The sequence below is a fragment of the Sesamum indicum genome, linkage group LG6 (genome assembly GCF_000512975.1).
Source record: "Sesamum indicum cultivar Zhongzhi No. 13 linkage group LG6, S_indicum_v1.0, whole genome shotgun sequence".
Classification (NCBI taxonomy): Eukaryota; Viridiplantae; Streptophyta; class Magnoliopsida; order Lamiales; family Pedaliaceae; genus Sesamum; species Sesamum indicum.
This window is the reverse complement of record NC_026150.1, coordinates 19,870,241-19,897,114: the sequence shown is the minus strand read 5'-3', so window position 1 is coordinate 19,897,114 and position 26,874 is coordinate 19,870,241. Positions and strand designations below refer to the sequence as shown.

Genomic DNA, 26,874 nt, shown 5'->3' with positions numbered 1-26,874 from the left:
GGGGGGGGGCGGGGGTATGACTGGTCCCTGCAAGCATGAATCTGTATGTACATATATGTTAACAATATATATTTTAGGAAATATTTATACATATCATTAATATTTTTCCCTTCAATGCAGGTCTGACTACCATCATTTTAAAATTATTACACTGATTACCCTGCTTATTTTACTAAATTCAGTATACACACACAGATATATTGAAAATTGGATACAATAAAGGATATGTCTAGTTATTTTAGTTTCTTTCGAACTACAAAATTAGTGAAATATATATTCTATTCTCTCTTTTAATTTCATCTTAAAATAATCAAATTACAGTATTTACTAATTCTTTTTCTTACAAAACTAGCGTCAACCGGAAAAAAAGACTGCTCTATGAGTTATGTTATATCACTATTTCAGGAGAAGAGTTATAGAAAAATATTAGATATTTATGAAACACACCATATATTACACCCATAAATTTTATAAATATTACTTAAATCACTTGAAGTAGTTCTTCGCGTGTGTTGTTGCTCATTTCCTGACTGAAATTCACATTTTTGCATTCCGTAAATCATTTCTTTCCTGACAATCAGTATCTTTTCTTGTTTCCATTCCCAGAAGAATAGAGTGAGCTGCCTTCATATTTTTTCCATAAGTTAGGGATATGATAGATACTCTTGGCAACAAAGCAGTTGATGTATAAACCTGTCTTTGTATAATTGCCAACCACTCTTTAGATTATATATGTGTTTTATGCAATTCTACAGTATTTATCAAATGAGTTTACCACTGAAAAGCAAAGCTTAGGATATTGCTTACTGAAAACTGTTACGTGAAAGTTTTCAGGGTTTGTACAGCCAACTGTTATGATGACAGCTTTTTTTCTCTTGCAGCCTGGCTATTACGTGAAAAGAGTCGGACATTATTCCTTTTCTTGTCAGAAGCTTGGTCAAATTTCTGTGCGATTATATTCAAGAGAAGACAGCAATGAGCCTTTTCCTTCTGTTCTCTTGTCGTTGAGTGGCGAAGATGGATATCGAAACAATTCAGTTACTGGTGTTGGTGGAATTTTCATGTTTGATAACTTATTTCCAGGGAGTTTTTATCTCCGACCTTTGTTGAAGGTACTTGACATAAAATGCCATCGTTTATTGTCTGTGCTGATTGATTACTTTTTGACTTTACTTTTTTTGGTTGAAAAATATTCCTGATTTAATATTTTGATTATCTATTGTGCAGCATTTTAAATGTGACATTCCAAGTTGTAGATTAGAAGAAACAGAAACAATAAAGTAGCTCAAATCAGCTAAAATTCTTCATGTGTTTCTTGTTGCATAACACTTTCTTTAGACCACATTCTGTCCCTAGAATCACATGCTTCCTTTGGGTTCATTGAGACCAAAATATTATAGAACTTGTGAGAGTTTTTTTTGAACATAGGCATTATTGTATATACTTTCATATTTCTGAATATGTGGTTCAAATTTGATTTACACATTTGACAATTGAGTTTAGGTGATGGTGTAATTATTATTGACTGGCATTCTTTTTCTACTTCCAGGAATACGCTTTTTCCCCTCCTGCCGAGGCAATTGACCTTGGCTCTGGGGAATCCAAGGAAGTTGTCTTTCATGCTACCCGAGTTGCTTTTAGGTATAATTAAATACTTTCATTATAAACATAATAAGGCTATCAACTTGTTTTTGATTGTCTTCTGGTTCTTTTACATGGACATAACATTAAACAGATTACCGGAGAGTCTTTCTTCATTAAACATTCATAGTAGTTGCAATTCCTCTTTGTCCAGCAATTCGTCCTTTGTGTATCTTGTCGAGTGTCTTCTCTGTGTCTAAAAAGATCTTTTTAAAAGATTCTCTTCAAATTCGACCTTTATATATGAGAACATGTGCTTCAGTATTTCTATTTTCATTCAAAGAGTCTGGATTACCTCCAAAGGAGTCTAGTATTGGACTAAATTGTTCTCATATATACTTTCACAGTCTGCATGAGGGCATCAGTGTGCAGAGGGATTCTCCTATTCGAGGGTCATTTAGTGCACTACTTTATATCTAAGAGATTAGCCAGAGTTAAAATCCCAATTGTTTTAAGTCTGGATCGACTAGAATCTGTGCAAGAGGTGCGCCCTACAGATTCCTACTCCCTTTTCATCCAGAGGATGGTGTCACTCTTTTTCTAGATTAGATTCTCAATACTGTCTTCTCTCTTCTAGTGATGTACACATCTCTACAGACTTCTATTGATATTCAAACAATTCGCAGTTTAACTACTTGAAAACTGGGTTAAATCACTACTTATACCTATTTGGTTAATTTTAGTGATTCATGTGAAATCTAATTTCATCCCCACCTAAAGTTTCTAAACAGAGTCCACATAGTTTTGAAAGATCCTTGACTAATTTACTCCATATGCAGTGCCTTGGGCAAAGTAACTCTATTGTCTGGTCAGCCAAAAGAAGGTGTGTCAGTTGAAGCAAGGGCCGAGTCAAAAGGATTTTATGAAGAAACAGTAACAGATTCCTCTGGGAGTTACCGGCTGAGGGGACTCCAACCTGATACTACCTATGTAATAAAAATAGCAAGGAAGAGCGAGCTTGATGGCATAATTATCGAGCGTACATCTCCAGATTCCTTGACTGTTAAGGTTGGTTTCAATGTCAATTGAGATGTCAAAATCAGATACAAATGTACCTTTAGACTATTCTCCTGTTCATGTCAGTGATTTTTCTGCTCATCCTATAATTTGCCCTTTATGATAGTGCAGTTAGCAGTATGCTGAAAGAGTAGGTATTCTCCATATTAGGTAGATAATATGTCATGACACCTCAAGCATTGATTAAGATTTTTATCAGTTATCCAAGTTTACCTTTTCATATTAGTCTATGGTATGACCTAGGTTTTCTCTCATTCATGCAAGTAAGGTACCAGAGAATTTTGCAAGAGAATTTGAAGAAGCAGCTAAATAGGGATTGTTTGTTGAAAGAATTTACATAATTTCCCTTCCAAATGATAAGTGGCAGTGTTTCTGGCATGTTTCACATTGAACACTTTATGATTGTATTATCAAATAGTCCCTGCAAATTGTAGAAAACTGCTAACACTTTCAATATTCTAGTAATAGGTAAAAGGAGAATTTCCTCTGCTCTGAGGACAATTTAATTGCTCTCTGGTGGTTTCGTGCTAATAAATTAACACAACCGAACTGATAAAACTGAAAGCGATGCTGAAACTGTTTTTATGCTGTTTGGCTTGTGTCATTTTACTGTGCAGCTATTAAAATCTATGCTATTTGCATCTCTAAGTACTTAGTTCTGTGTTTATTCCTTGATCTCAATCTTCTCTTGAACCTGTAGACTCTTGTCTCATGTATATATCATGTCAGGTTGGCTATGAGGATGTCAAAGAGTTAAATTTTGTGGTCTTCGAACAGCCAGATATGACCCTTTTAAGTGGCCATGTTGAGGGAAAAAATATCAAAGAGCTCCGTTCGCATATCAGGGTGGAAATTCGGTCAGCTACTGATCCATCAAAGGTTGAGACCATCTTGCCCTTGCCCATGTCAAACTTCTTTCAGGTGAAGGACTTGCCGAAGGGGAAGCACCTACTCCAGCTTCGATCTGCTATGCCATCTAGTACTCTTAGATTTGAGTCTGAGGCTATTGAGGTCGACTTAGAGAGGCAACCTCAAATTCATGTTGGTCCATTAAGCTATAGGATTGAAGAGGACATCTACAAGCAGGTAATTCTTAACTTAAATAGTTCCATTTTGGCAATGCTCCACATAACAATAGCATGTGTGGTAGTAAGCCTATTGATACATTCTTTTGATGGCCTTACAGGAATTGACTCCTGCTCCTGTGTATCCTCTGGTTGTTGGAGTTTCGGTGATTGCCCTGTTCATAAGTATGCCAAGGTAGCTGCGGCCATGGTTTCAATGCTTTTGAAATTTTACTCATTCCACAATCCATGGGTTGATTATGAATTTTGTTTCTTTCACTTGTTTGTTGTAGATTGAAGGATCTGTATCAAGCTTTGGTAGGAATGTCCATGTCAGGGTCCTCTGCAACTGCAAAGAAAGATGTTAAGAAGCTGGCAGTCAGGAAAAAGACATACTGAGGCATGTTGCCTTTTGTAGGAGAGTAAAATAACACAAATTAATCTAACATCAGCTACCGCTTGCTAGGGAGGCTTTGGCCGGATGAATTTTTGATAATTTGCGCCGGCGGTTTTCATGGTGGCCTTGTCAACTTGATGTTTTATTGCAATGAAATTTTGTTCTATTTTTATCAGGATATGACAGATGTGATAGAGGTGATTGTAGTCATAGTGATGCTTCCCAGGAGTGTTTTGTACACTGCCATAGTGCTTCGAGTATTTAACTGCGGATGAATATACAAGCGGTTTCAGATTGGGACAAATGTAATATGAAGCCCCGCCCAACTACGAGGTCTTCTCTTCATTGACGGATTTAAATTTGATGTTGGTGGGCTCTGCTTTTGCTTTATGTTTGGAGTAAAGAAGAAAAGGGGAGTTTGCTCTGTTTAGTGTTGCAAAGGGTAACAACAAGAAGAGCCAAAAAAATACCAAAAAATGGCGCAACATGTAATTTGGGTTGCACATTTTGTTCGTAATTAGTAACACATGCAGCTATTATACGTTAGAGGAATTCTTTTGATTGTTGCAATAGTTAATCAACAAACGTTGGATATTGTTACAATATGTAGGTTCTGAAGAGTTTTAAGTTATGGAAAAGAGTTACCACACGAAGTTAAGTTTGGTAAAGAACAAAGAGCAGGTACATGAGGTCCATTCGCTCATTCTGGCGCAGTCAGAAAGTTAGACCTCTATGTATGAATTCAACTAACAAGGTGGTCAAATAAGCTTATTTAAAACATCTTATAAAGTTTGCGAAGATGGATTTTTTCTAAAAAAAATACATAAAATATTTGGATAAAACAAGATGTTCTAAGTTTGTTTGAAACATTTTATAAGGGTTTTAATGTTGGATTTTATTTTTAAAAATAAACTCGTAAAATATTTAGATAAAATAAGATGATAAAATTTATAAAATATTTTCATGATGTTATGGTGCTTTAGCATAATAAGATCTTTATATTTGGTAAAATAAAAAAAAATGACACAATATCATTATAATCAAATATGTTGCTATTTCTTTATATATTTTGTATCTAAATATTTTTTTAATAAATACTTCCACAAATAGTATACATTAATTTAATTACAAATAAAAAATTAGGAGATAATAAATAATTTTACAGAAAATTAAAAAAGGACTAATTATTACATAAACTTTTGCATAAATATATATATGCATTCTTGCCGAATATTAACATAGATATGTAATTGATATTTTCTTTTTTAATTACCATGACTATTTTTAGTTATATAATTTATAATAGGGAAAAATATTATTTTAGTCCGCTAAGTATGCTAATTTTAATTTTAGTCCAATAACTATGTCCATTTTAGGTCCAGTAACTTACGAAATTGCTTACTTTTAGTCCCTTGGCATATTTCGGACAATTTTACCCCTATAAGTGCATATAGATTAAAACTGCCTTTCAAATATTGCATAGGTGAATTTTGCATTTTATTATCAAATAAGTTTCACCACTTCTGATTGAAAAAACCTATAAGTTGTAACTTATTAAGTGAGCTATTTCAATGGTGTGAAAATGACTTAAAAGGATTAGGCATGTATCAAGAAGTTAGTATTCTCATCTACTACTCACCTCTTTTTCCCTTCTTTATATGCATATAAGTTTAAGTTCTTGAAGAACTTGAATTATGTGATGAAGTATTGTTTTATTTTACGGTAAATTATAACGACCTCTCCTGACATTTGACATAATTATGGATACTCTTTGTTGTTTGAAAAAAATACTAATATTCCTCTGATTTTAACGTTTGTCTAATAATTAGCCAAATCCATTAGGTTTCCATCCAGTTTTTATGGTGAACTGACTTATATTGTTTTTTATTTTTCTCATGGACTTAATTTTTCAAATTTTGGCATCCATCTTGTTTGATTTTTTTTATAAATTTTTGATTTTTTTTAAAAAAATAAAAAAATACAATGAGGACAAAGTTGACAATTTCATACCTCCATCCAAAAATTACTTAATTTCATCAAACATTAGGGGAGTATCTATAATTTTTCAAATAACAAGAAATTCATAATTATATTATACCTTAGGGGAGGTGGACATAATTCACCCTTTATTTTATGTGCTGCATGGAGACTTTATGAAGATGTTAAATGCTTCTATCCGCTCATTATCACCAAACTCACTCGGTTCCAATGAATGGATTCCCCAAATATTACATAAGTTGCACGAGAATTCATTGAGGCTAATATATAAACGGCCGATCTTCTGTTCGAATAGGTTTGTCGGGCTGTCCATGAGAACGAACAGCAATTACAAGGGTGACGAGGAATCAAGGATTCTTGACCATGTACAGTTCACCTAGCTATGCATCTATCAAATACTCCTTTGAATTTTCATTTGATTACTGATACCCAGAGACCAGAGTCATTGCTTTCACGGCATAGGTAGGAGTATAAAGATTTTCGTAGCAGATGAAGTTGAAGATATTGAAACATGTCAAAGTGCCCGTAAAACCTTAACTAGCACAAATGGGAGAGGTACAGAAGTTGAACTTCAATCACTCTTATTCAGTCAAATAGCGAAACGTACAGAATATAGATCATCGACACTCAGAGGCCTTTCTCAAGCATAGCACGCACCCTCATAGGCAATCCATACAGCCGGATAAAACCAGCAGCATCTGCTTGGTTGTAGATTTCCCCACTCTCGAATGAGGAGATGTCTTGCCTGTACAGACTGTTGGGACTTTCCCTGCCTGTTACACTGACAGATCCTTTATAGAGTTTCAGAGTCACAGATCCAGTACTAGTCTTTGTGATTTCCTTCATGAAAGCATCCATTGACTCACGAAGTGGGTCGAACCACCGGCCAGCATATACTAACTCAGCATACTTCAGTGCGAGAAAATCCTTGATTTGGATTGTTTCACGATCAAGTGTTAGAGACTCAAGTTCACTCACTGCAGTGAAGAGGATGGTACCACCAGGAGTTTCATACACCCCACGGCTTTTCATTCCAACGAGCCGATTTTCAACCATATCCACACGACCAATTCCATGCTTCCCACCAATCTTATTAAGTTCTGAGACTAGAGATGCAGGAGAGAGTTTATTTCCATTTATTGAAACAGGGAGGCCTTCGACTATACCAATTTTCACATACCTATGAATACGTTGCCGGAAAGATAAGCATAATCCATCATACACTAATAATGCATAAGATGAAAACAGGATCAATTGCCAAAAATTGCTCAAGAAATAGGAGCTACAAAAGTAAAAGCAACCTACTCAGGTTCATCAGGTGCCTCTTTAGGGTCAACAGTCATCATGTACATGTCCTCCTTTGGCTCACTTGCTGGATCCTCCAAGACATCCCCCTTTTTTTTTATCACATTACAACAAGCCCATCAAAACCATTTGGCATAAAGAACAAAATTTACAAGTCAAGATGCACATGTTCTCACAAACGACTCCAAAATTCACTCACGTGATAATCAAATAAGTCGCATTTCTAGGCAAATTTTCCCTCGAAACCCATACATTTGAAATTGCTGAAGAAAACAAAACTGATGAGAATAACAGGAAAAGGGAAGTGGTTTGGCTCAAAGTAAAAAGTAGCTTGTGAACCAATCTGAAGTCCATATTTATGATAGTGAGATTTCAATCTCGTACAATAATAATAACAATAAAAATAATTTAAAACAATAACAACAAAAATAATAATAATTGAGAGGGGGAAATCTAAAATTATAGGAACATTCATTTCAAGGATATGAGAAATCAAATGATAACCTAATTACCTCATGACTCAGATGCCAAAGATTCCTATCTCTACTATAGATGGATTTCTTTGTCACAGGAACATGCACATTATGTTTTATAGCATATTCAATTGCATCTTCTCTTCCCGTTATTTCCCATTCCCTCCAAGGAGCAACAACAGTGAGTTGGGGATTCAGGGCGAAGAAAGTCAGCTCAAACCGGACCTGTGACAAAGAAGAAGGCTCATAACAGTGCCTACATGTAACTAAAAGTGCAGAAATGAGTGAGAATCAGAACAAGAGAGATTCTAAAGAATGCCTGGTCATTTCCTTTCCCTGTACATCCATGGGAAACTGCATCAGCTCCAACCTCTTTTGCAACATCAACCATGGCCTGCATTTTAAGTGCATTGAATACATTAATGGACTAAGAGAAAAGCCAAAAGCTGAAGATAAAATCCACTAGGAAAGATACTTAGACTGGGGGATAAAGACATTGGCATATAGATGCTTTTTGTCACATTTCATCTTACTTAAATATGTCACATGCAGGAAAAAGAAAGCAATTCCAAACTCGAGGGTAAAACTTAATATGATGCTGAGCAAGGAAATATTTTGGAATTCCAAACAAATAAAATTAATTGATTCATAGTATTGTGAAGTCAAAAGAAAATCTCTTTACACCGTACCTTTGCAATGACTGGACGAGCCATAGAAGTACCAAGTAAGTACTTTCTCTCATAGATAGCACCAGCCCGCAAGCACGGAAATACAAAATCTCTTACAAATTCCTCCTTCAGATCCTTCACCACTAGTTGACATGCTCCGCTAGCCTTAGCCTTTTGCTCCAAACCTTCCAACTCTTGAACACCCTAAAGAGTACAGGTTTTGATCAAACACTTAGCTCTAACCCACAACAAACTATGACAACTTATCCTTTTCATTCTTTACATTTACTCAATTCAATTAAAAACTTGTTCCCAACCATCAAATAATTCTGTTTGACCAGTAAATCAGTGTAGAAATCCACATTTTAAGATGAACTGATGCAGTTGTTAGATTAGAATCATTAGATTACACGTACTTGACCAACATCTGCAGTGAAGCAGACAACCTCGCAGCCATAGTTCTCCCTGCATTGAATAAAATAGTAAATGTAGATAAAATATTTAGATTAATTGTGGTAATCCTGGCGAGAAACAAATCCTATGAGAGATTATGGCACTTATGCAGTGTCCTCATTAGTCATTAGTACAGTTCCATGACATGAAAAAAATTTACCTTCAACTAGTCATTCTTATCTTTAATGCACAATAACTGGAGCTACTTTAGATCATTAATAGTGGAAGACAACTAAAGTGTAGACATGCAAAGCATGGATATTGAAATAACTCAGTGTCAACTTGCCTGTAAGCTAAAAGTATCTCTAATACTAATACTTCATCAGGGATTAGCATTCTCCATGTACTTTCCAAATATTCCAATGCCTCACTACCCAAATGCAAGGACTTACCAAAAAATAAAAGTTCATTCTCCATTTGGCTCTTCTTCATAAAACAAAACAAGGATAGAAGTAGAAGAAAAAGAAAAAGGAAGAAGAAAGATAGAAAAAACAATTAGTGGCATGGTGATACTTTCTTTTTTACCCTTCTAATGCTCTATTGTACATGTTTCTTCTATTAGCTCCGCTTGTCGGAGTAAGGACATTTAATTTGGGGTCATTGTAAGCCTGTGTTTATTATGATTTGGTTGTTCTCTTGCTTCGTATCTCAAAAGTCTATATGTAATGGGACTCTCAACATAATTTGTTTTTATTCTTAACAGAGAATGAATCATCCATTAGAGTATCAAGAGAAAGAGCAAATAGCTACCTAAGCCAAGGAACAATCACAGAGGTATCTAAACCACCACTGTAGGCCAGTACAACTTTGTTCAATTTTTTCCGCAAAACTTTTCCATCCACGCCACTGGAAGTCATTGCCCTTTTCCACCACCAATTGGCTTAGATAGCTGCATTTAAGTTGATAGGGTTTTCAATAAAGTGGTCAGATATTAACTACTGCAAAGCAACTGAGCTCATGTGAAATGATCTATTCCCAGACATGCATTCATAGATAACCTGGGGAACGAGATTAAGCATTAAAGAGAGAACGCTCTGGACTCTTACTGCTCAACACAAAATTCATGAAAAATTGCATAACAACAGATCAGAAACAAAGACAAGTAGAACACGGAATCTGTCAGTATAGCATAATGAGGCTGATTCCACGATTTTTATGCGCCATACCAGAGTTACCTCTCTTTTGAACGATTGCATGACCATGAAAATCACTCACTTCACCCGTATCTGGCATAGCAAATGAACTGAAAACAGGAAACACTCAGCAGCCCCCCATCCTATTATTATTCATAAAAGGTGGATTAATTGAATAGTTGGTGTATAAAACCATTTAAAAGGAGCGCAGGTGTTTTGTCCACATTGTTCTCATTATACAACTTACCTCCTTTACAAACATGGAAAAAAGTAGATTGGCACGACGAAGATGTCTGTAACTGAGCCATCCCTTTAAGTTTGATGCAGTGGGTGTGGGTGTGAAAGTTTGGTTCTGGGTGTTCAATTGCGGCATTTCAATAAGCATTCATAAAGAAGCAGGCATGTACATTAAATATATAACCACTTAAACATTCAACTAAAACCACCCTCCATACTTGAGCAGAACAGAAGGCGAAAAGAACCACACAAAATTATTCAAGAATCAAGAAAGACCAAAAGGTAGCACAAATACAATAAAGGTAAACAGAAACAAGTAATGGCAATGACATAAATTACAAAACAAGAGAAAAACTTAACAAACCATGAACGGAGAGCATGAAAAAACGAAGGACAAGAGTTACCGGAATGGGCGAGTAATGATTGTTTAACCTAAAAGGGATGCCGGGAGTAAAAAAGAAGGCGGCGGAGGAATTGGTGGAGTGGCGAGCAGTAAGCAGTAAGCAGTAGTAGGTAGGTGGGGTGGCGACAGGGTGTGCTTGGCCTTGTAGTAGGAGCACAAAATAAGTCAATCTCCGAATCCAAGAAAAGAAGTAATAAAACTATACCATTTTGTGCTCCGGGAAATGAGATAAACAGCTCGAAACCCAGAGAGAGACGGGCTTAATTTGGGTTGGGCTTAATCATATTGATCTCTCGTTCATATGGGCCATTTGGCCATATTTTGATACAATACATATACATCCTATGTTTATGGCTACTAGTTTTCTATACCAATTTGCTTGATGCTGATGCCTTCGTCTTTATTCACATCTCCATTCATTTGAATTTGGATTGATTCTATATTACATTAGTAAAAGAATAAATTTTCTTTAATCTCTTTTAATACTATTTGGCATCTAACTTGTGGGAGCTGTACTGTTTTAACCAAGATCAGATATCCATGTCTGTCTGTTTGTGCAGAGGAATGAATCTAGTATATGCCAGCAAGAGCCTACAAAATTAAACTGATGAAGCAACTAAATATGAATCGTGTCTTTCCCAAGTGGAGCCAGTCTTAAACTTTATGAAGATGGTTTTCAACACACTTCTCTTTATCTCCAGCAGCACACAATATCCTCTGCTCCTAACTTCATGCATAAACCTATAAATAAATCTATACGGATCATGTTTCTTCAACGTCTGGAGCAGCAGCAGCAGCAGCGACTATTGTTTTCAGCCAACGTGATAGATTGATCAAGAACGGAGTATAGACAAAATAGCAAGTGATAGTCCAAGTTACCAGCCCCTGCATTCAAGAAAATCAAGTAGCTGAAGAATCTGCAAGGAGAAGGCCAATCAAAGGCTTTATGGTTTATAGTACCTCGCCAAAAATTTCAACATTTGCTTGAGGATAGTACCAGAGATGGTATAACCTGAAATAACATAAAATGGCAATGTTATTCTTAAAAATTCAACTTTTTAAAAGAAAAAAAAAAGGAAGAAATACTGTCGTACTTCATAATCGGAATTTCAGCCAGTGGGCAAGCAAGGCCTACAAGACAAGCAAGTGCAAATCCCAGGCTGGTCTTATCCAGCAGCAGCCATGCCACTTCTGCCCCTGCAAATAGTATGTAGGCTTCAATGTTGTCTGGCACTCCAGCTTTGTACATTTCAGCACTTAATTCAATGAACAGAAGCAGGGTTCTGCAATGAACAACTCAATTCATCCCATCACACTCACAACACGTACGCGACATTGTAGTTAAATATAATGGTATGTGCACGCACAACACACACTCACATTAATGAAGCAGCTGTTTTATCTGTGCTGCCTTCACGATTTGCCGATCCAGATAACTTTTCGTCAACACTAAGTTGTAATAATCCCACAGTGCAGTAAAAAAGTCCAAGTAAAGGAGGTACCTTCAACGTATAGAGTTCAAGCATCAAATTAATCAAACATACTCTTGTGTATTTGAAGTCAGTCATGTATAAATCTTTGAAAAGGTTCCATATTGGACTTTCTTACCCATATATTAGTGTGAAGAGGGCCAATATCAATTGCCCCGTTTTGATAGATTACAAGATCCACTCTTGAATGCAATCCATCTATGAGGGGACCAAGAAAGAAACCAGAGCCGAAAAGTGAAAGTGAGAGGACCGGCCAAGTGCTTCTCTGGCTTAATTTGCTCTGCTTTTTCAGACAGCAACTTGGTTTACTCGCAGTCGTCTTCAACTTGAAGCATGGATGGCGGGAGGATTGGTTAGGAAGAGGGCAAACAAAAGTAGAAACGCCAATCTGCAGGCTCTGCATCTAATATCTCGCTAGCTATTAGCTATACTGCTATTGCTATACCTTCCCTTCTCATCATTGATTTCTTAAAAGAAGAACAGATTAATAATAACCATACACCTCTTCACTCTTCTCATCCACATCACTTTTTTCTTGGCAAAGATGCGAGCGCACCTATTAAATGGGCTGTATGTGCAAAACACCCTCTATAATACGGTAATTAGCAAAATATTTCCGTTTTTTTTATTAAGTAAAACAAAAAATCATTCATTCAGTATAAAATATTATTTTATGTATGATATATAATATAAGGGAAAAATGCATGCCACCCTATGGGTAATGTGTAAAATGTCACTGTAAAAAAAAATTAAATTACCTCATGTGCTTTTGAAATTAAAGTAATTTATCCCTGTAGAGTAATGTGTATAATCCACTTATCCCTCTTGCGATTGTGCATGATTTTTTTTCAAAAGAAGTTACTTTTTATATAATATATTATATATCAAGTTTATAATATATATACAAATATTTATTAAAAAATAAATTAAATATACTATTTTATATATAATATATATTATGTTTAATAATATCTACATCTTCCACAGGGCGAGAATTTGCTATTTTATTTATCACAAAGAGATAATTTGCTCTTTTCAACTATCACAGGGGTTAATTTGCTTAAACCCTATAATATAAAATACTTATAATCTATATAATTTTTTCATAAAAAATGCAAACCCAATCCTCCCCCTTGTAGCCACTGCCCCTCTCCGTCCTCCCCCTCCAGTATTATCTTTAATAAATTAATTTATTATCACCTAATGCCCTAAAATGCATCTAGCCTAAGAAGGAGTTCAGCTCGAATGAGGCACAAGAGTGCACACAGTCCAAGAGGGGAAAAATACCCCCTGCCCAAGGCCTTTAGAAGTGTCCAGCTTATAGAAGATGCATGGAGGCACATCTTCTACCCCAAAGGAAAGGTGATCTGGCAGCCACATGGACACTAGCATATCTTCACACGCATGTGGCAAGAGGTCGTTCAGCCAGTGCAGGAGAACGACAGCCACACAATCATTAAAGAAACATGTAAATCTAAGTTAATCCCCCAGTTTATTCTAACTACCCCTAGGAATCTAAAGCATATCCTGTTCAAGAATCCCTCAATAGTTGAAACCCCCCAAGATCTCCATTTGATTTGTTGGAGGCTTATCCGTAGCAACCACTCTCCGAGTCCCGTGGGGACTGCACTTCGTTAACCAGTTGGCGGCTAAAACTACAAATAGGCCTCTTCACTATTAGAGTAGGCGACCACAAAATCAATTAGATTGGCATTTTTGTAATCTATTTAGCAATTCTATTGTAATGTACTATTGAAAATATGCATAAAGTAAGTAATCTTTTTGGAAGTATGTGTTTATTGTACTTACTATTTATGTTATATCGCTTTAACATCATAAGAAAGACCACAGACCAAATGAACAACCTATGTACGTAGGCTGCAAATTGGATGATAACTATGGGACCAAATTTTGAGGGTTGGGTTTGAAATATTTCAAGTCAAGAAGTTTGAGATAAGACATCGAGAGTCCTATGAGACTTGCACTAAGTATTGCATTCATTAGATGAGTTCCGCATTACATTGGTGACAGACATTGGATGTCAATGTAACTTTAGCAGGTGGTTGATAATGTTGTCAAGCCGACTGAACCGACTCGCGAGGAGTCATCATTGTTAGAAATGGTGATCAGAAAGTCAATTGGGTTGGCGGTTTTGAGAACCATTTAGCAATCTTTATTAATGTGATATTATCTTGATAAATCTAGTAAGCATTCATATGTGGCACCATGTGTTTGTTGTGCTTATTATTTACGTTGAACGGTGTTTTAACGTCATAACAAATGCCCATAGATAATTTGAATAACCGATGTAGTTGGGCTGCGCATTGGATGACAGCTATAAGACCAACTTCTAAGTGTTGGTCTGAAATATTCCAAGTCGAGGACCTAGAGACTGGGCATCGAGAGTCCTATAGAGACTTGCACTAAGTATTGCATTCATTAGATGAGTATCGTATTTCATTGGTGACAGACATGAGATGTCTATGCAATTTTAGTGAATTAGTTGACAAGGTTGTAAACTTATTAAACCGACTAGCGGGGAATCGTTATATGGAAGCCTTGGAGGCTTGATCGGTATGATTTGAATTCCCGGCTCTGATAGCACAGAATTACTCCTTGGAGTTGAGGAATCATGGTAGCCGCATACATATGATGGCTATATATTAGATTTGGCGAGAGATGACTGTGTTTTGAATGTAGTCATTATAAGCTTTGTTTAGGGTAGTCGGATTATGTAGTGAGGATGGTGGATTTCAGATAGAATCCTTCCCCTATCAGTATATGATGGATATATCTCCTATGCGCTCGGAGATGGTTTAGACTCTTTAAATCTATGGCCATAGCGATCGGTCGAATAGGAAGTGGTTTCTTTTGCCAATCAATAGAGTAAACACATCTCAAGTATTAAGTATACTTGCCTGGTCTAGGATGGGAACCGACGCTCAATTTCATGCCCTAGACTAAGGCGGTCGATGGAAGGACCATACCTGTATGAAACTCGAGAGCCTAAACATTCACGCCAACATTCACCTAGTCTCTAGTGCCATGGACAGTTGCTAGACTGCCACCCATTGTGACGAACATTTTTTATTAATGTTTAGTTGAAAATAATTAATTAAATTAGATTTAATTAATTATTTATATTGGACACAATGCCCAAGTCTAGCTGAGGTTGAACATAAAGTGTCACACACAAATCACTGTGGAATTGGTGGAATTAGTTTGGAATTAATTTAATTAGATTAAATTAATTCAAGGAGAACATATAAATGATTGGATCATTTATTTAATAATACATTTAATGGATGGCTCAAGAATTAATTAATTTTGGGCTTAACACCTTTAAATTAATTGAATCAATTTAATAGATTTGGCTTAATTAATTGATTGAATTAATTAGTATTCGGGCTTAGATTTATTTAATTGAATTAAAAATGAATCTTTGGACTTAGTTGGACTAAATTTAATTTAATTAATTATTCTCCAATCGATTTTGGTTGGATTTTATTTAATTTGATTAAATCAAGCCCGATCCATACTTGAAGTCCAAGTTCATTTGAGGGAGGTTGAAGCAAGTTAAGGAGATGAAACTCCTCACCATGATGAAATGATGAACGACGGAGTGGTTATTTCATCATGGTTAGAGGTTATATGCATGTGTGTCTATAGGTTGCCTTGGAGGCAAATTTGGTAGTTATTAAATTTGAATTCAATTGTATGTAATATACAAAAAACTACACACATATCATGTATAACCAAGAGCATAAGCCACGAAATTGCTCCCTTTTCTCTCTGAAAAATATTCTCCTTTTTGGTTCTATATTGAATTTGATTCAAATTAGAATATAAAACAATCCAAAAGCATTAAACTATAGTGTTAGTTTGGAGTTGTTTTACTTCTTGTTCTTTGTTCTATCTAGCAATAGATTCATTTTGTTCAGCCTCTGCTGCAGCCCAAATGGCATCCTGCGAGATTCTTCTTTGTCTGGTCCCATTCATGAAGAATTTCATATCGAGCGGATTAGCACACACGATAGAGCTACTAAGTTGTTGAAGGATTCCGCCTAGAAACGGGATGGGATTCTATTAGTTTGCAATGATTTCTCATGGATGTTAATAAGGCCATTACAAATTGTAATGGCTTTCAAGCAAGCCGTACAAAGATTTTGCAACGCCCAAAACGGCCATGGTAGGTGGTGCCGTTACAAAGACCATTATAATTTTTAAAAATTATTCCAAATTATTAACTTGACCATTACAAAAGCCATTACTATAAAATAACTTTTGTGCAGTGTACAAATATAAGATTTGACAATCATTTAAACTTATTCTATATAATTCTCCACCATATTTAAATTTTAAATAAAGCATCTTAATATAGATCATCATTATTCAACATCTTATTTGTAGCACTAGAATTTATATTGGAGAAATATCATAATTAAATTCATTATTGCATATCATGAAAACACAATTTTTGGTGTATTATTACAACCTGTTGTCCGAATGCTCGTGATTGCCATAGGATGCTTAGTAATTGTTCTGCACTAAATTTCGGAGTATTAACTGCATCCATAAATGACTATGACCGTCAAGGGTTCTCAAAATCTAATATGGGGAAAACCTTTATTAGGAGAATTAGAATTTATTTCTTTTTCTTTTAGACATTCTGAATTATCATGATTTTTGTGCTTCCCGATACATGGATATCGTGATTCTTTTTGTCCTTATCTTTTCTCTTCGTGGAAAATTACTCATCCAGCTGTCTATAAAGCAATATTCATACTCAAACTGAGAACGTTACAGCTCTACTCCATGTAATTCACTAGCCTTAACAACTCATTTTAAGTCCCTTCATATTTTTCTCCTTCGTCTTCAATTTCTCCATCCATTACATCAACTTCTTTGCATCTATTCTCTCCATTCGTTCTCCCCATCGGACTCTTTTTTACCCTTTCATTGTGTCTTTTCTCGTTTTACTTTTCTTTTTCACTCTCGTCTATTTACCTTCTGCAATCTACTTGTTAATCATATAATTTTTTAATAGAAACCTAGGAGTTTATTTAATGAAACATACCTTAATCCTTAATCTTTGATAAAATCAAGGAAGTGCCTTTGTGGATCTCAGCCGTGAATGTTAAGGTTACAAGAAACTTTTTCATCTTTGGTAAATCGAAGGAAGCACCTTTGTGGTTCTCAGCCGTGAATTTTAAGGTTGCGAGAAACTTTTTCATCTCTTAAAGTAAGTTTGTCTAGTTGCTTCAATTTATTTCTTCTTGGTTAAATGCATTTATCCATAGATGCACACTCCACTCTTGTGTTGTGTTGACAGTCGAAAACTTGCATAAAAATGCTATGAATTCTATATAGGAAATATACTTTATATGTGCAATTTTTATTGGCCTTTGAAGGAAAAAGAATATCAATAAAATACAAGTTTTTGCATTAAGAGTCTAAGGATTTTTTTAAAAAAAATTCCTCTTATATAGAATGTATGGCTTGTTGGTGTTAGAAATTCTTAAAATATAAGTCATACATGTGACCAGTATAAAATCTATGCCTTGAAAAATTCACATCTGATTGATTTACAAATTTTAGTTATTGATCCAATATGCTCTAATCTGATCCCTAATATATGGAGTAGATAATAACATTTGAGGTTGCAATTCAAAAATCCATAGGCTAAGTAAAAATAAATGTGCAAAAAGTCTTGACAACAAACTTTATATGAACTTCGACATATGGATAACATAAATGTTTTAATGACAACTTTTTGTAAAATTTTTTCAGACATTAACAAAAGAATTGTTAATCCCCTTTTAAAAATGTATACATGGTAGGGATTGCTTTTATTTTTCATTTATTCTTCTACAGCATTAAGTGCTATAAAAATGCATGCCACTTAAATAATATCTTATCATGCTCTTAAAAAACTGAAATATAATTCATTTTGCTATAGGTAAAAAGGCGAAAGAAAATATGCTTCCCGACTTGAACTCAAATGCATCCGGAGGTGATGAATCACAGAGAAAGAGAGATGATGGAATTAACAATAAATCTAGTAGTGAAAATCTAGATAACAATTCCATCAACAATCAAGAGTTGAAGAGAAAGCGCTACCATCGCCACACTCCAGAACAAATTCAAGAAATGGAAGCGTAAGTTTCTAATAACCTTAAAGTTCCATAAAAGAACCAATTTTAATATAAATATAAATCTTGCTCAAAAACTCTAAGAAATCTATTATATTGATAGAAATAAACGCAATTTCTAGTTTGAGGAAACAAGAACATTTTTTTTTTGTTATTTATGGTTATTTTTTAATCAATGCAATATTACATCTGTAATTGTACATTATTCTTCTTTTTTAATTTTTTGTGCTCATTTTGGTCCCACTAGATCGGGCCCTTCTCACTTTTTGTCCCACTAGATCGGGTCCTTCTCACTTGCAGTCCCACGCTTTACGTGTTCAACACCTTTAGTCCCAAATCCAATTTTTTTAACAGAAACAATCCTATTCTGTTAACAACTAATAGAAACGGCACTTGACAAGTCACGTGCCGTTAGTGAACTGGGTCAAAATATAACTTTTTGGTCCCACTAGGTCGGGTCTTTCTCACTTGCAGTCCCACACTTTACGTGTTCAACACCTTTAGTCCCAAAATTCTATTTTTTTAACAGAAATAGTTTTGTTCCATTAACAACTAACGGAAACGGCATGTGAGTTGTCACGTGCCGTTAGTCAACTGGCGAAAAAAACAAAGACCAGGCTTGTGTTCAATTTTTTGAGGGAAAAAAGGCGCCAAAAAATATTTTTTTGCTATTTATATATGCAAATAACCCACAAACACCACACAATATTTTCGTCTTTTTTTCATCACTTAATCTTGAGAGCAATAGGCTAAAAGATATCACAAACATCTCAAAATACTTCAAATATTGTGTGACCTTTTAGTAATGGTGAATTATGTTTAAAAGGACTAATGGATATGCCTTTTTTGCAAATATTTATAGTTTATGTTGTGTTTAAATGTGTAAGCATAAATCTTGAAAACAATAAAAATGGACACTAAAATTGCACAAAAGCACTAAATTGCTAAAAAACAGAAAGTATACTGAAATCCACTAATCATTAATGAAATATGCTGTAAAGTCCAACTTTGCATGCTTAAAATCTGCCAAATACTACCACTTTACAAACCCAAAATGTGTCAAAACATCCCCCAAAAGTCTTACAATACCTTGCAACATTTTGTTTCTTAAAACATCACACAATATTGGAAGTATTTTGAGATGTTTGTGACATCTTTTAGCCTATTGCTCTCAAGATTAAGTGATAAAAAAAGATAAAAATATTGTGTGGTTTTTGTGGGTTATTTACATATATAAATAGCAAAAACATATTTTTTTGGCGCCTTTTTTTCACTCCAAAAACTAAATGCAAGCATGGTCTTCTGTTTTTTCGCTAGCTGCCAGTTGACTAACAAGTCACGTGCCATTTCCATTAGTTGTTAACTGAACATGAACATTTCTATTAAAAAATAGAATTTTGGGACTAAAGGTGTTGAACGCTTAAAGCGTGGGACTACAAGTGAAAAGGGCCCTATCTAGTGGGACCAAAAGTGATATTTTACCCCACCGTTCCGTTAGTGTTAACGGAATAGGACCATTTCTGTTAAAAAATAGAATTTTGGGACTAAATGTGTTGAACACGTAAAGTGTGGGACTGCAAGTGAGAAGGGCCATATCTAGTGGGACCAAAAGTGATATTTTGGCTTTTTTCACCAAATTGGGTATGTTGTATTGGAAATTGGTTTAATTTATTTAATACTATGAACTCCACTATCGTCAACTAAGTATAATGTAATTAAAATTCTGCACCAATATTTTTTGCCAATACTATTTTCATCACCAGGTTCAAGTCTTGATTTACTTGTCGAAATTATCTTTTAGAATTCTAACATAATTTTCGTTCGTTGTAGGTTTTTCAAGCAGCACCCACATCCCAATAACAACCAGAGAAAAGAGCTCAGCGACAAACTAGGGCTAGAACCATTACAAGTCAAATTTTGGTTCCAAAACAAGCGAACCCAATTGAAGGTAAGAAAGGCATTTTCATTCATAATAAACATATTTACGTACGATAAATATTTTCTCAAAAAACATAAGACAGCCTCTTGAAGGTTTTTGAAGAGACGTAATAGGATACAAAGTACTTGGCTAATGATTTTCGGTCTTGAATATATTAAGTATTAAAAATAAACTTTGCATGTACTTATTTATTTACAGACATGGAATGAGCACCATAAAAACTCACATTTTCGTACTGAGAACAACGAGCTTCGAGTTGAAAATATGAGGTGCAGAGAAGCCCTTAGCAATGCACGTTGTCGTGCATGTGGTCGTGCCATTGCTGCTGCCGGAATGTCTTCTAATGAGCACTGTTTAAGAGTTGAGAATGCTCAACTACGAGAACAGGTAAATCCATGAAGAGATAGTATTTAGTTTTATTGCAAAAAGTTTTATCTTAAACCGATCTTGGCATCAATTTTATATCAAAGAAATATCATGTGCAATGCACTTGCAGAAACATATATTTTATTGTAAATATATAACTTACAATTAGCTATAGAAAATATTAAATTCATAATGTTATATATTTTTCTACGATCAAATCATTAGTATGTACAATTATATTTTCAAACAAATTGATAATTATTGTTTTAATTTATGAGAAAGCCGTTTAATTTGATTATTTTCTTATATATGCCTATTTGGTTAATTTCTTTAAATGTTGCTTTATTTTTGTTATATTATCTGTATGTATGTTATGCCTTTTTTTTTATAAATATTTTTTTTAATCCAGATTGAATACCTAGCGGCATTTCTATCGAAATTCGTCGGCAAGCCCTTGGGGGATGATGCTGTTACTCCATCTTCTACTGCTTCAACAACAATTGATACTGACGCATTTCAAAAATTAAAAGGAAAGCAGAAGATTGAGGAGTAAATTTGTGGAGCTTCAAAATAAGTAAAATGCACTTGTAAACATATAACTTTTCTCATAAATTATTTTATATGAAGATTTTGTTAAAGAATTTTAATTGCATGATTAAAGGATGTGCTATTCCTACCATAATCTTTTTGATGAGTGCAAGTACTTTCTTATTTACATTGATCAATGATCAATTAAAAAATAAAATATATCTTGTAGGAGCATGTGATGTGATTGTGTTTGCGTGTGTGTGAATGATGGTTAATAGTGCATGTACTTTCTTATTAATCATATCATTTATTAATGGAAACCTAGGAGTTTATTAAACAAAACATACCTAAATCCTTAATCTTTGATAAATTGAAGGAAGCGCCTTTGTAAATCTCAGCCGTGAATCTTAAGGTTACTAGAAACTTTTTCATCTTTGGTAAATTGAAGGAAGCGCCTTTGTGGATCTCAGTCGTGAATTTTAAGATTACGACAAACTTTTTCATCTCTCTAAAGTAAGTTTGTTGAGTTGCTACAATTTATTTCTTCTTGATTAAATGCATTTATCCATAGATGCATATTTACTCTAGCATTGTGTTGACAGCCAAAACTTGCATAAAAATGCTAAGATTTCTATATAAAAAATATACTTTAGATATGTATTTTTTATTGGCCTTTGAAGGAAAAAGAATATCAATAAATACAAGTTTTTGCATTAAGTGTCTCAGGACTTGAAAGAAAAAAATTCCTCTTGTATAGAATGTATGGCTTGTTGGTGTTAGAAACTCTTAAAATAGTAGTCATATATGTGACCAATATAATATCTATGCCTTTAGAAAATTCACATTTGATTGATTTACAAATTTTAGTTATCTTAACCTTAATATATGGGGTAGATAATAACATTTAAGGCTGCAATTCAAAAATTGAAAAATAGATGTGCAAAAAGTTTTGACAACAAACTTTATATGAACTTTGACATATGGATAACATAAAAGTTTTAATGACAACTTTTTGCTAAGTATTATGAGATCAACACAGGAATTGTTTATCCCCTTTTGAAAATGTATACATGGTAGAGATTGTTTTTGTTTTTCATTGATTCTTCTATAGCATCAAGCGCTATAAAAGTGCACGCCACTTACTAGTATCTTATTATGCCCTTAAAAAACTGAAACATAATTTATTATGCTATAGAAAAAAGGCGAAAGAAAATATGCTTCCCGACATGAACTCAACTGCATCCGAAGGTGATGAATCACAGAGGAAGAGAGAATTAACAATAAATCTAGTAGTGAAGATCTAGATAACAATTCCATCAACAAACAACAATTGAAGAGAAAGCCTATCATCGCCACACTCCAGAACAAATTCAAGAACTGGAAGCGTAAGTTTCTTATAAACTAAAAGTTTCACAAAAGAACGAATTTCAATATAAATATAAATCTTGTTCAAAACTCTAATTTCTAGTTTGAGAAAACAAGAATATTTGTTCTTTATGGTTATCTTTTAATCAATGCAATATTACATCTGTAATTGTACTATATTCTTTTTCCTTAATATTTTGTAATCTTCTATTGTAAACTTTTCACCAAGTCGGGTATGTTGTATTCGAAATTGGTGTAATGTATTTGACAGAATGTATATCACTCTCCATGCTTTAAAGAAGGGGTTTATGGAAGGATGTAGGCCGATCATAGGCCTTGATGGCTGTTTCTTGAAAACAGTTTATGGGGGTCAATTGCTTGTGGCTATGGGAAGGGATAGAAATGATAATATGTTCCCAATTGCGATGGTTGTAACACAGGTAGAAAATAGGGACACTTGGAGTTGGTTTGTGAGTGAGCTTTTGGATGAAATAGGAGGGATGGGCACCACAAAATACTCTTTTATTTCTGATAGACAGAAATGTCTTGTTGAGGCCTTAAAAGATTTAGTGTCAGATGCTGAACATAGATTTTGTTTGAGACACATGTATGAAAATTTCAAAGTGAAATTCAAATCTATTGAACTGAAAGAATACTTTTGGAAAGCAGCCTCAACTGCAAACAAAAGGGAATTTGAGGGTTTTATGAAAAAAGTTGAAGAACTTTATCCAAAGATAAAAGTTGATGTGGAAACAGCTTCTGAATGGCTAAAAAAGATAAATCCACAACTTTGGGCAAGATCAAATTTTCCAGTTCAAAGAAAATGTAACATCAAGCATGTTCAATGAATTATGCTCTTTCTGTTTTATCCTTTCATCTCTTTTTTTTAAACTCATTTCTAATCACAATTTGCAGGCTGCAGCAAAAGAAAAGAGAAAAAGCATAAATGTAGTACAACCACCTGCACTTGCACCAAGCTTTGCAACCCAGACATGTTTTTCTTTATTAAAATATTTTTAAACTAACCCAGCTGCAGCAAATGTTTTTCTAAATCCAAATTTAATGCAATAGCAAGTAGGCTATCAAGGCCCCAGAAATGCATCATTGTTGAGGAATGATACTCCAGCAACTTTTTCAATACTTGCAACTAGAAGATACAAGAAGAGGTCAACTATTTCACAAGATTTGGACAAGATGAAGGAAAGACAGAAGAGAAGACAATAATTGTAGTTTAGACCGCATCTTCATCTTGTAAATGGCCTTTTTTTTGGGTGAATGGCCTGTTCCTTTTGTAAATGTGGCAAAATTTGCCTATAGTATGGCACTCAATGTTCTTTTTGTAATGTGGCAGTAAAAACAATAATAGGTTTCAATCCTTTCGAATGGAATCCAATTTTATGTTTTTGTCAATTTTTTTTAGTATTTGTGTTTATTTTTTCTGTACATTTTCAGCTTCTATTTTTTGAAATTTTAAGCATCAGGAATCCAGTTACAAAAATGCCAAAAAAGTTAAAATACTTAAACATTAGAGTTTTACAAGTTTAGTTTACATTGTCTTCATTTTAACAATAAAACTAACACTAACACAAAAAGAACAGTGCTAGCACCAATCCAAGAATTGACATTTCTACCAAATGTTTCTTCTTTGATGTTAACACCAATAGATCCTCCAGTCTGCAAGTTTTGACACTACTTCTTCACCATCGTCCGAAGCGCCTGTTCATCAAAGCCATGGAAAAATTCTTCACCACTGTATACTTTAGCATGAAATTTTAGAGGAAACCCACTAGGTACCCATGTAGCTTTTTCGAGCTCCAACCAATGAAAAAATCTACAAACTTGATATCTGCAACAATAATATAACTTACCTTTCGAGGGCTTTGTTTGTGACTCCACTACTCTAATTTCGGCCTTCAAATTGCACCAACATAAAGACGTAGTTGGAAATCTCAGATCTAGTAATTGTGTGTTTTGTCTTGATTTGCTTTTTCGAAATAAGGAAGATGACCTTGACATTTTCTCTGTTTTGGAGAAAAAACCGTGAGAAACAAGTGGAAGAAGGAGAAATTGCAATAACAGTGAGCAAGTTGCTGCACTTTTATTCGGGAAAAAATGCAGGCGGGTAATTTGCTCTTTATCACGAACACACGGGGGTAATTTGCTTTTAACCTCTTTAATTTGATGGAGGGGCAGAATTATCAAAATACAAAATAAATATGGCCCCCCAGCCAAAACGTTGGCGCGTGCGCCACACCTTGGACTCACAGGAGTCTAATTGCTATAATAAAATCTTCACAGTGAGGTAATTTGGTATTTTTTATATTACAGGGGGTATCATGCACATTACCCATATCACGAGGGGCTGCGCTGCATTTTTTCCTTTTAAATAATATAGGGGGTTATATGGTATTTTTTTTATCATAAGAACTTATTTGAATATTTTGCGTATCACATTGGGCAATATGGATTATACCCTTACTTTACAAATATTATTTCCAACTGCTGGGTGCTGTTGCAACGTTAAACTGTCTTTGCAAATTTATCATGTTTCTAAAAGCAGCAAGTTTTTGCAAGCACCTTATTAGTTAAAGGAATTGTTTGAAATGAAGGCAAAAAGCAGCAGCAGTAGGGGTAATTGAACCAAGATATCTTAATGAAGGAGGTTTCCATGTTCACAAATTCTCATGACTAAGAACTGTCAACTGGCCCTGGCCTCAAAACTTACTGTTGGCATACTATGTGATGAGGAGAATTACACAATTACCGAAATACCCCCCCATTTTCAGCATAATTACTGTATCCTATGACTGCGCATGATGGGACCCACTGTACAGTTGCAACAGCGACGGTTGCAGGTCCGACAGAGGGTGACGTGGCGCGCCTTCACTGGAACCACGTGTAACGCACACAGAGGGTATCGTACCGGTATAAATACCTTCATTTATGGTATTTCAAATACGCTTTGATCACCTACTTTTACCGTCCATTTATGCTCTAATTCGATCCCTTTATCTTATTTTCGACCCCACCTTTTCTAACTTAAGCATCAGAGGGCCATCGCCGAGGGCTTCTCGGCTAGTCTGACGTTTGTTGTGTTCTCAGGATCCACTCCAGGTAGCTTAAAAGAGGGAGTCAGCGATCACGACCCAGCTATTCGACCTAGCGACCCCGATCCGGAAATCCTAATTTTGAGCGACCTATATTACTATGTTTTGCATGTCGTACCTGTATACTTTTTCAAAATAATTTTATCATATCACAATATTACCCTGCAAATTAACAATGTTTTGGTGTTATGTTTCCGGCTTTTAGGACTTTGATTCCTTTGCCTGTGCCTTTTAGTATAAAATATTGGGTCAGAAGGGTCTAACATATGACGCCTGAAAAAGCCAAATATTAAAGAAAAATTCTCATGTCTTGGAGGATTTTTCTTTAAAGCTTGAATGCATGATGATGCCAGCAGAATGATTAAGAAACTCTTGTTCCCTTTGCAATTTTTAGGCTACAAAAAGACACAACTCAGAAAGTAAGAGGATCAGAGAAGCAGAGTCTCAAATTGGAAAAATGATCAATGCGGTGAGCGTGGATCGAACACGCGACCTTCAGATCTTCAGTCTGACGCTCTCCCAACTGAGCTATCCCCGCTCGGTGCTGATTCGCTAGAAGATGATCAAAATCTAAGAGATGCATCTAATCATTTTTACTGGCATGAAGCACTACAGGTTTCTCCTTATGTATAGAAATATACGTTGATTTCAATTTCCATGCATGTTCTGTTAATATCCATTGCAGGCCCCAAAGATTAAGCCTATGGAATATTAATGCTTTTAACCGGCCTCCATTTCCCATCCGCTTTCTGTTACAATATTTTTTGGGGCTGAGTCCAAAATTAAGGAGCTGAATGCTGGTAAACGCGATGCCCAAGTATTGATGATGCTTGGCTTGGGATGGACGGCTCAATTTTCCAACAAATATATAGTGACTGGAGGATAATTTTGGAGATGATTTAAAAAAAAGGGGGCTAAATGCAATTTACTCATCCTGTCTTGATATGACTATGTGAAATAAAAAAAAAAAAAAAAAAAACAAATTCAAGCCCAGCTAAAGGTGAATGCAATTATGGACATAAATAAGGGTGCAAAGTGTGTCTAACCTTTGATTTCATATTATTCCGGAACCACACAACCAAACTCAATAATTTATTTTTAAAAAAACAAGATAGAATAATATAAAATACTGAATATA

General features: G+C 34.8%; 3 protein-coding genes and 1 non-coding gene across 6 annotated transcripts in view; 1 reads left to right on the top strand and 3 right to left on the bottom strand.

Annotated features, from left to right (window-relative positions):
- LOC105165187 (nodal modulator 1) overlaps positions 1-4,543 on the top strand; it is a 16,268-nt gene extending 11,725 nt beyond the window's left edge. The window contains exons 22-27 of the mRNA XM_011084111.2: positions 882-1,112; positions 1,550-1,641; positions 2,421-2,649; positions 3,388-3,744; positions 3,845-3,918; positions 4,016-4,543. Coding sequence (XP_011082413.1) covers positions 882-1,112; positions 1,550-1,641; positions 2,421-2,649; positions 3,388-3,744; positions 3,845-3,918; positions 4,016-4,121 — 1,089 coding nt within the window. The 3' untranslated portion in view covers positions 4,122-4,543. The remainder of the gene's footprint in view (positions 1-881; positions 1,113-1,549; positions 1,642-2,420; positions 2,650-3,387; positions 3,745-3,844; positions 3,919-4,015) is intronic.
- Positions 6,536-11,142, bottom strand: LOC105165186 (argininosuccinate synthase, chloroplastic). Of its 3 annotated transcripts, none has more exons than XM_011084109.2 (10): positions 10,791-11,142; positions 10,397-10,501; positions 10,183-10,292; positions 9,767-9,905; positions 8,980-9,028; positions 8,585-8,767; positions 8,215-8,289; positions 7,935-8,120; positions 7,423-7,511; positions 6,536-7,297 (listed from the first exon to the last, which is right to left on the bottom strand). In XM_011084109.2, exons 4-10 carry the CDS (start codon positions 9,871-9,873, stop codon positions 6,745-6,747), a joined length of 1,242 nt encoding a protein of 413 aa, XP_011082411.1. In that variant the 5' UTR covers positions 9,874-9,905; positions 10,183-10,292; positions 10,397-10,501; positions 10,791-11,142; the 3' UTR covers positions 6,536-6,744. The 3 variants fall into 3 exon arrangements, with proteins under 3 accessions (XP_011082411.1, XP_011082410.1, XP_011082412.1); XM_011084108.2 differs by having other exon boundaries at positions 10,192-10,292; XM_011084110.2 differs by lacking the exons at positions 10,183-10,292; positions 10,397-10,501.
- Positions 11,368-12,824, bottom strand: LOC105165185. Its single transcript, XM_011084107.2, has 5 exons — positions 12,398-12,824; positions 12,170-12,291; positions 11,884-12,072; positions 11,750-11,801; positions 11,368-11,674 (listed from the first exon to the last, which is right to left on the bottom strand). The coding sequence occupies exons 1-5, from the start codon at positions 12,680-12,682 to the stop codon at positions 11,552-11,554; spliced, it is 771 nt and encodes a 256-aa protein (XP_011082409.1). The 5' UTR covers positions 12,683-12,824; the 3' UTR covers positions 11,368-11,551.
- TRNAF-GAA lies at positions 26,202-26,274 on the bottom strand. Its single transcript has one exon. It is a non-coding gene; the product is annotated as a tRNA-Phe (tRNA).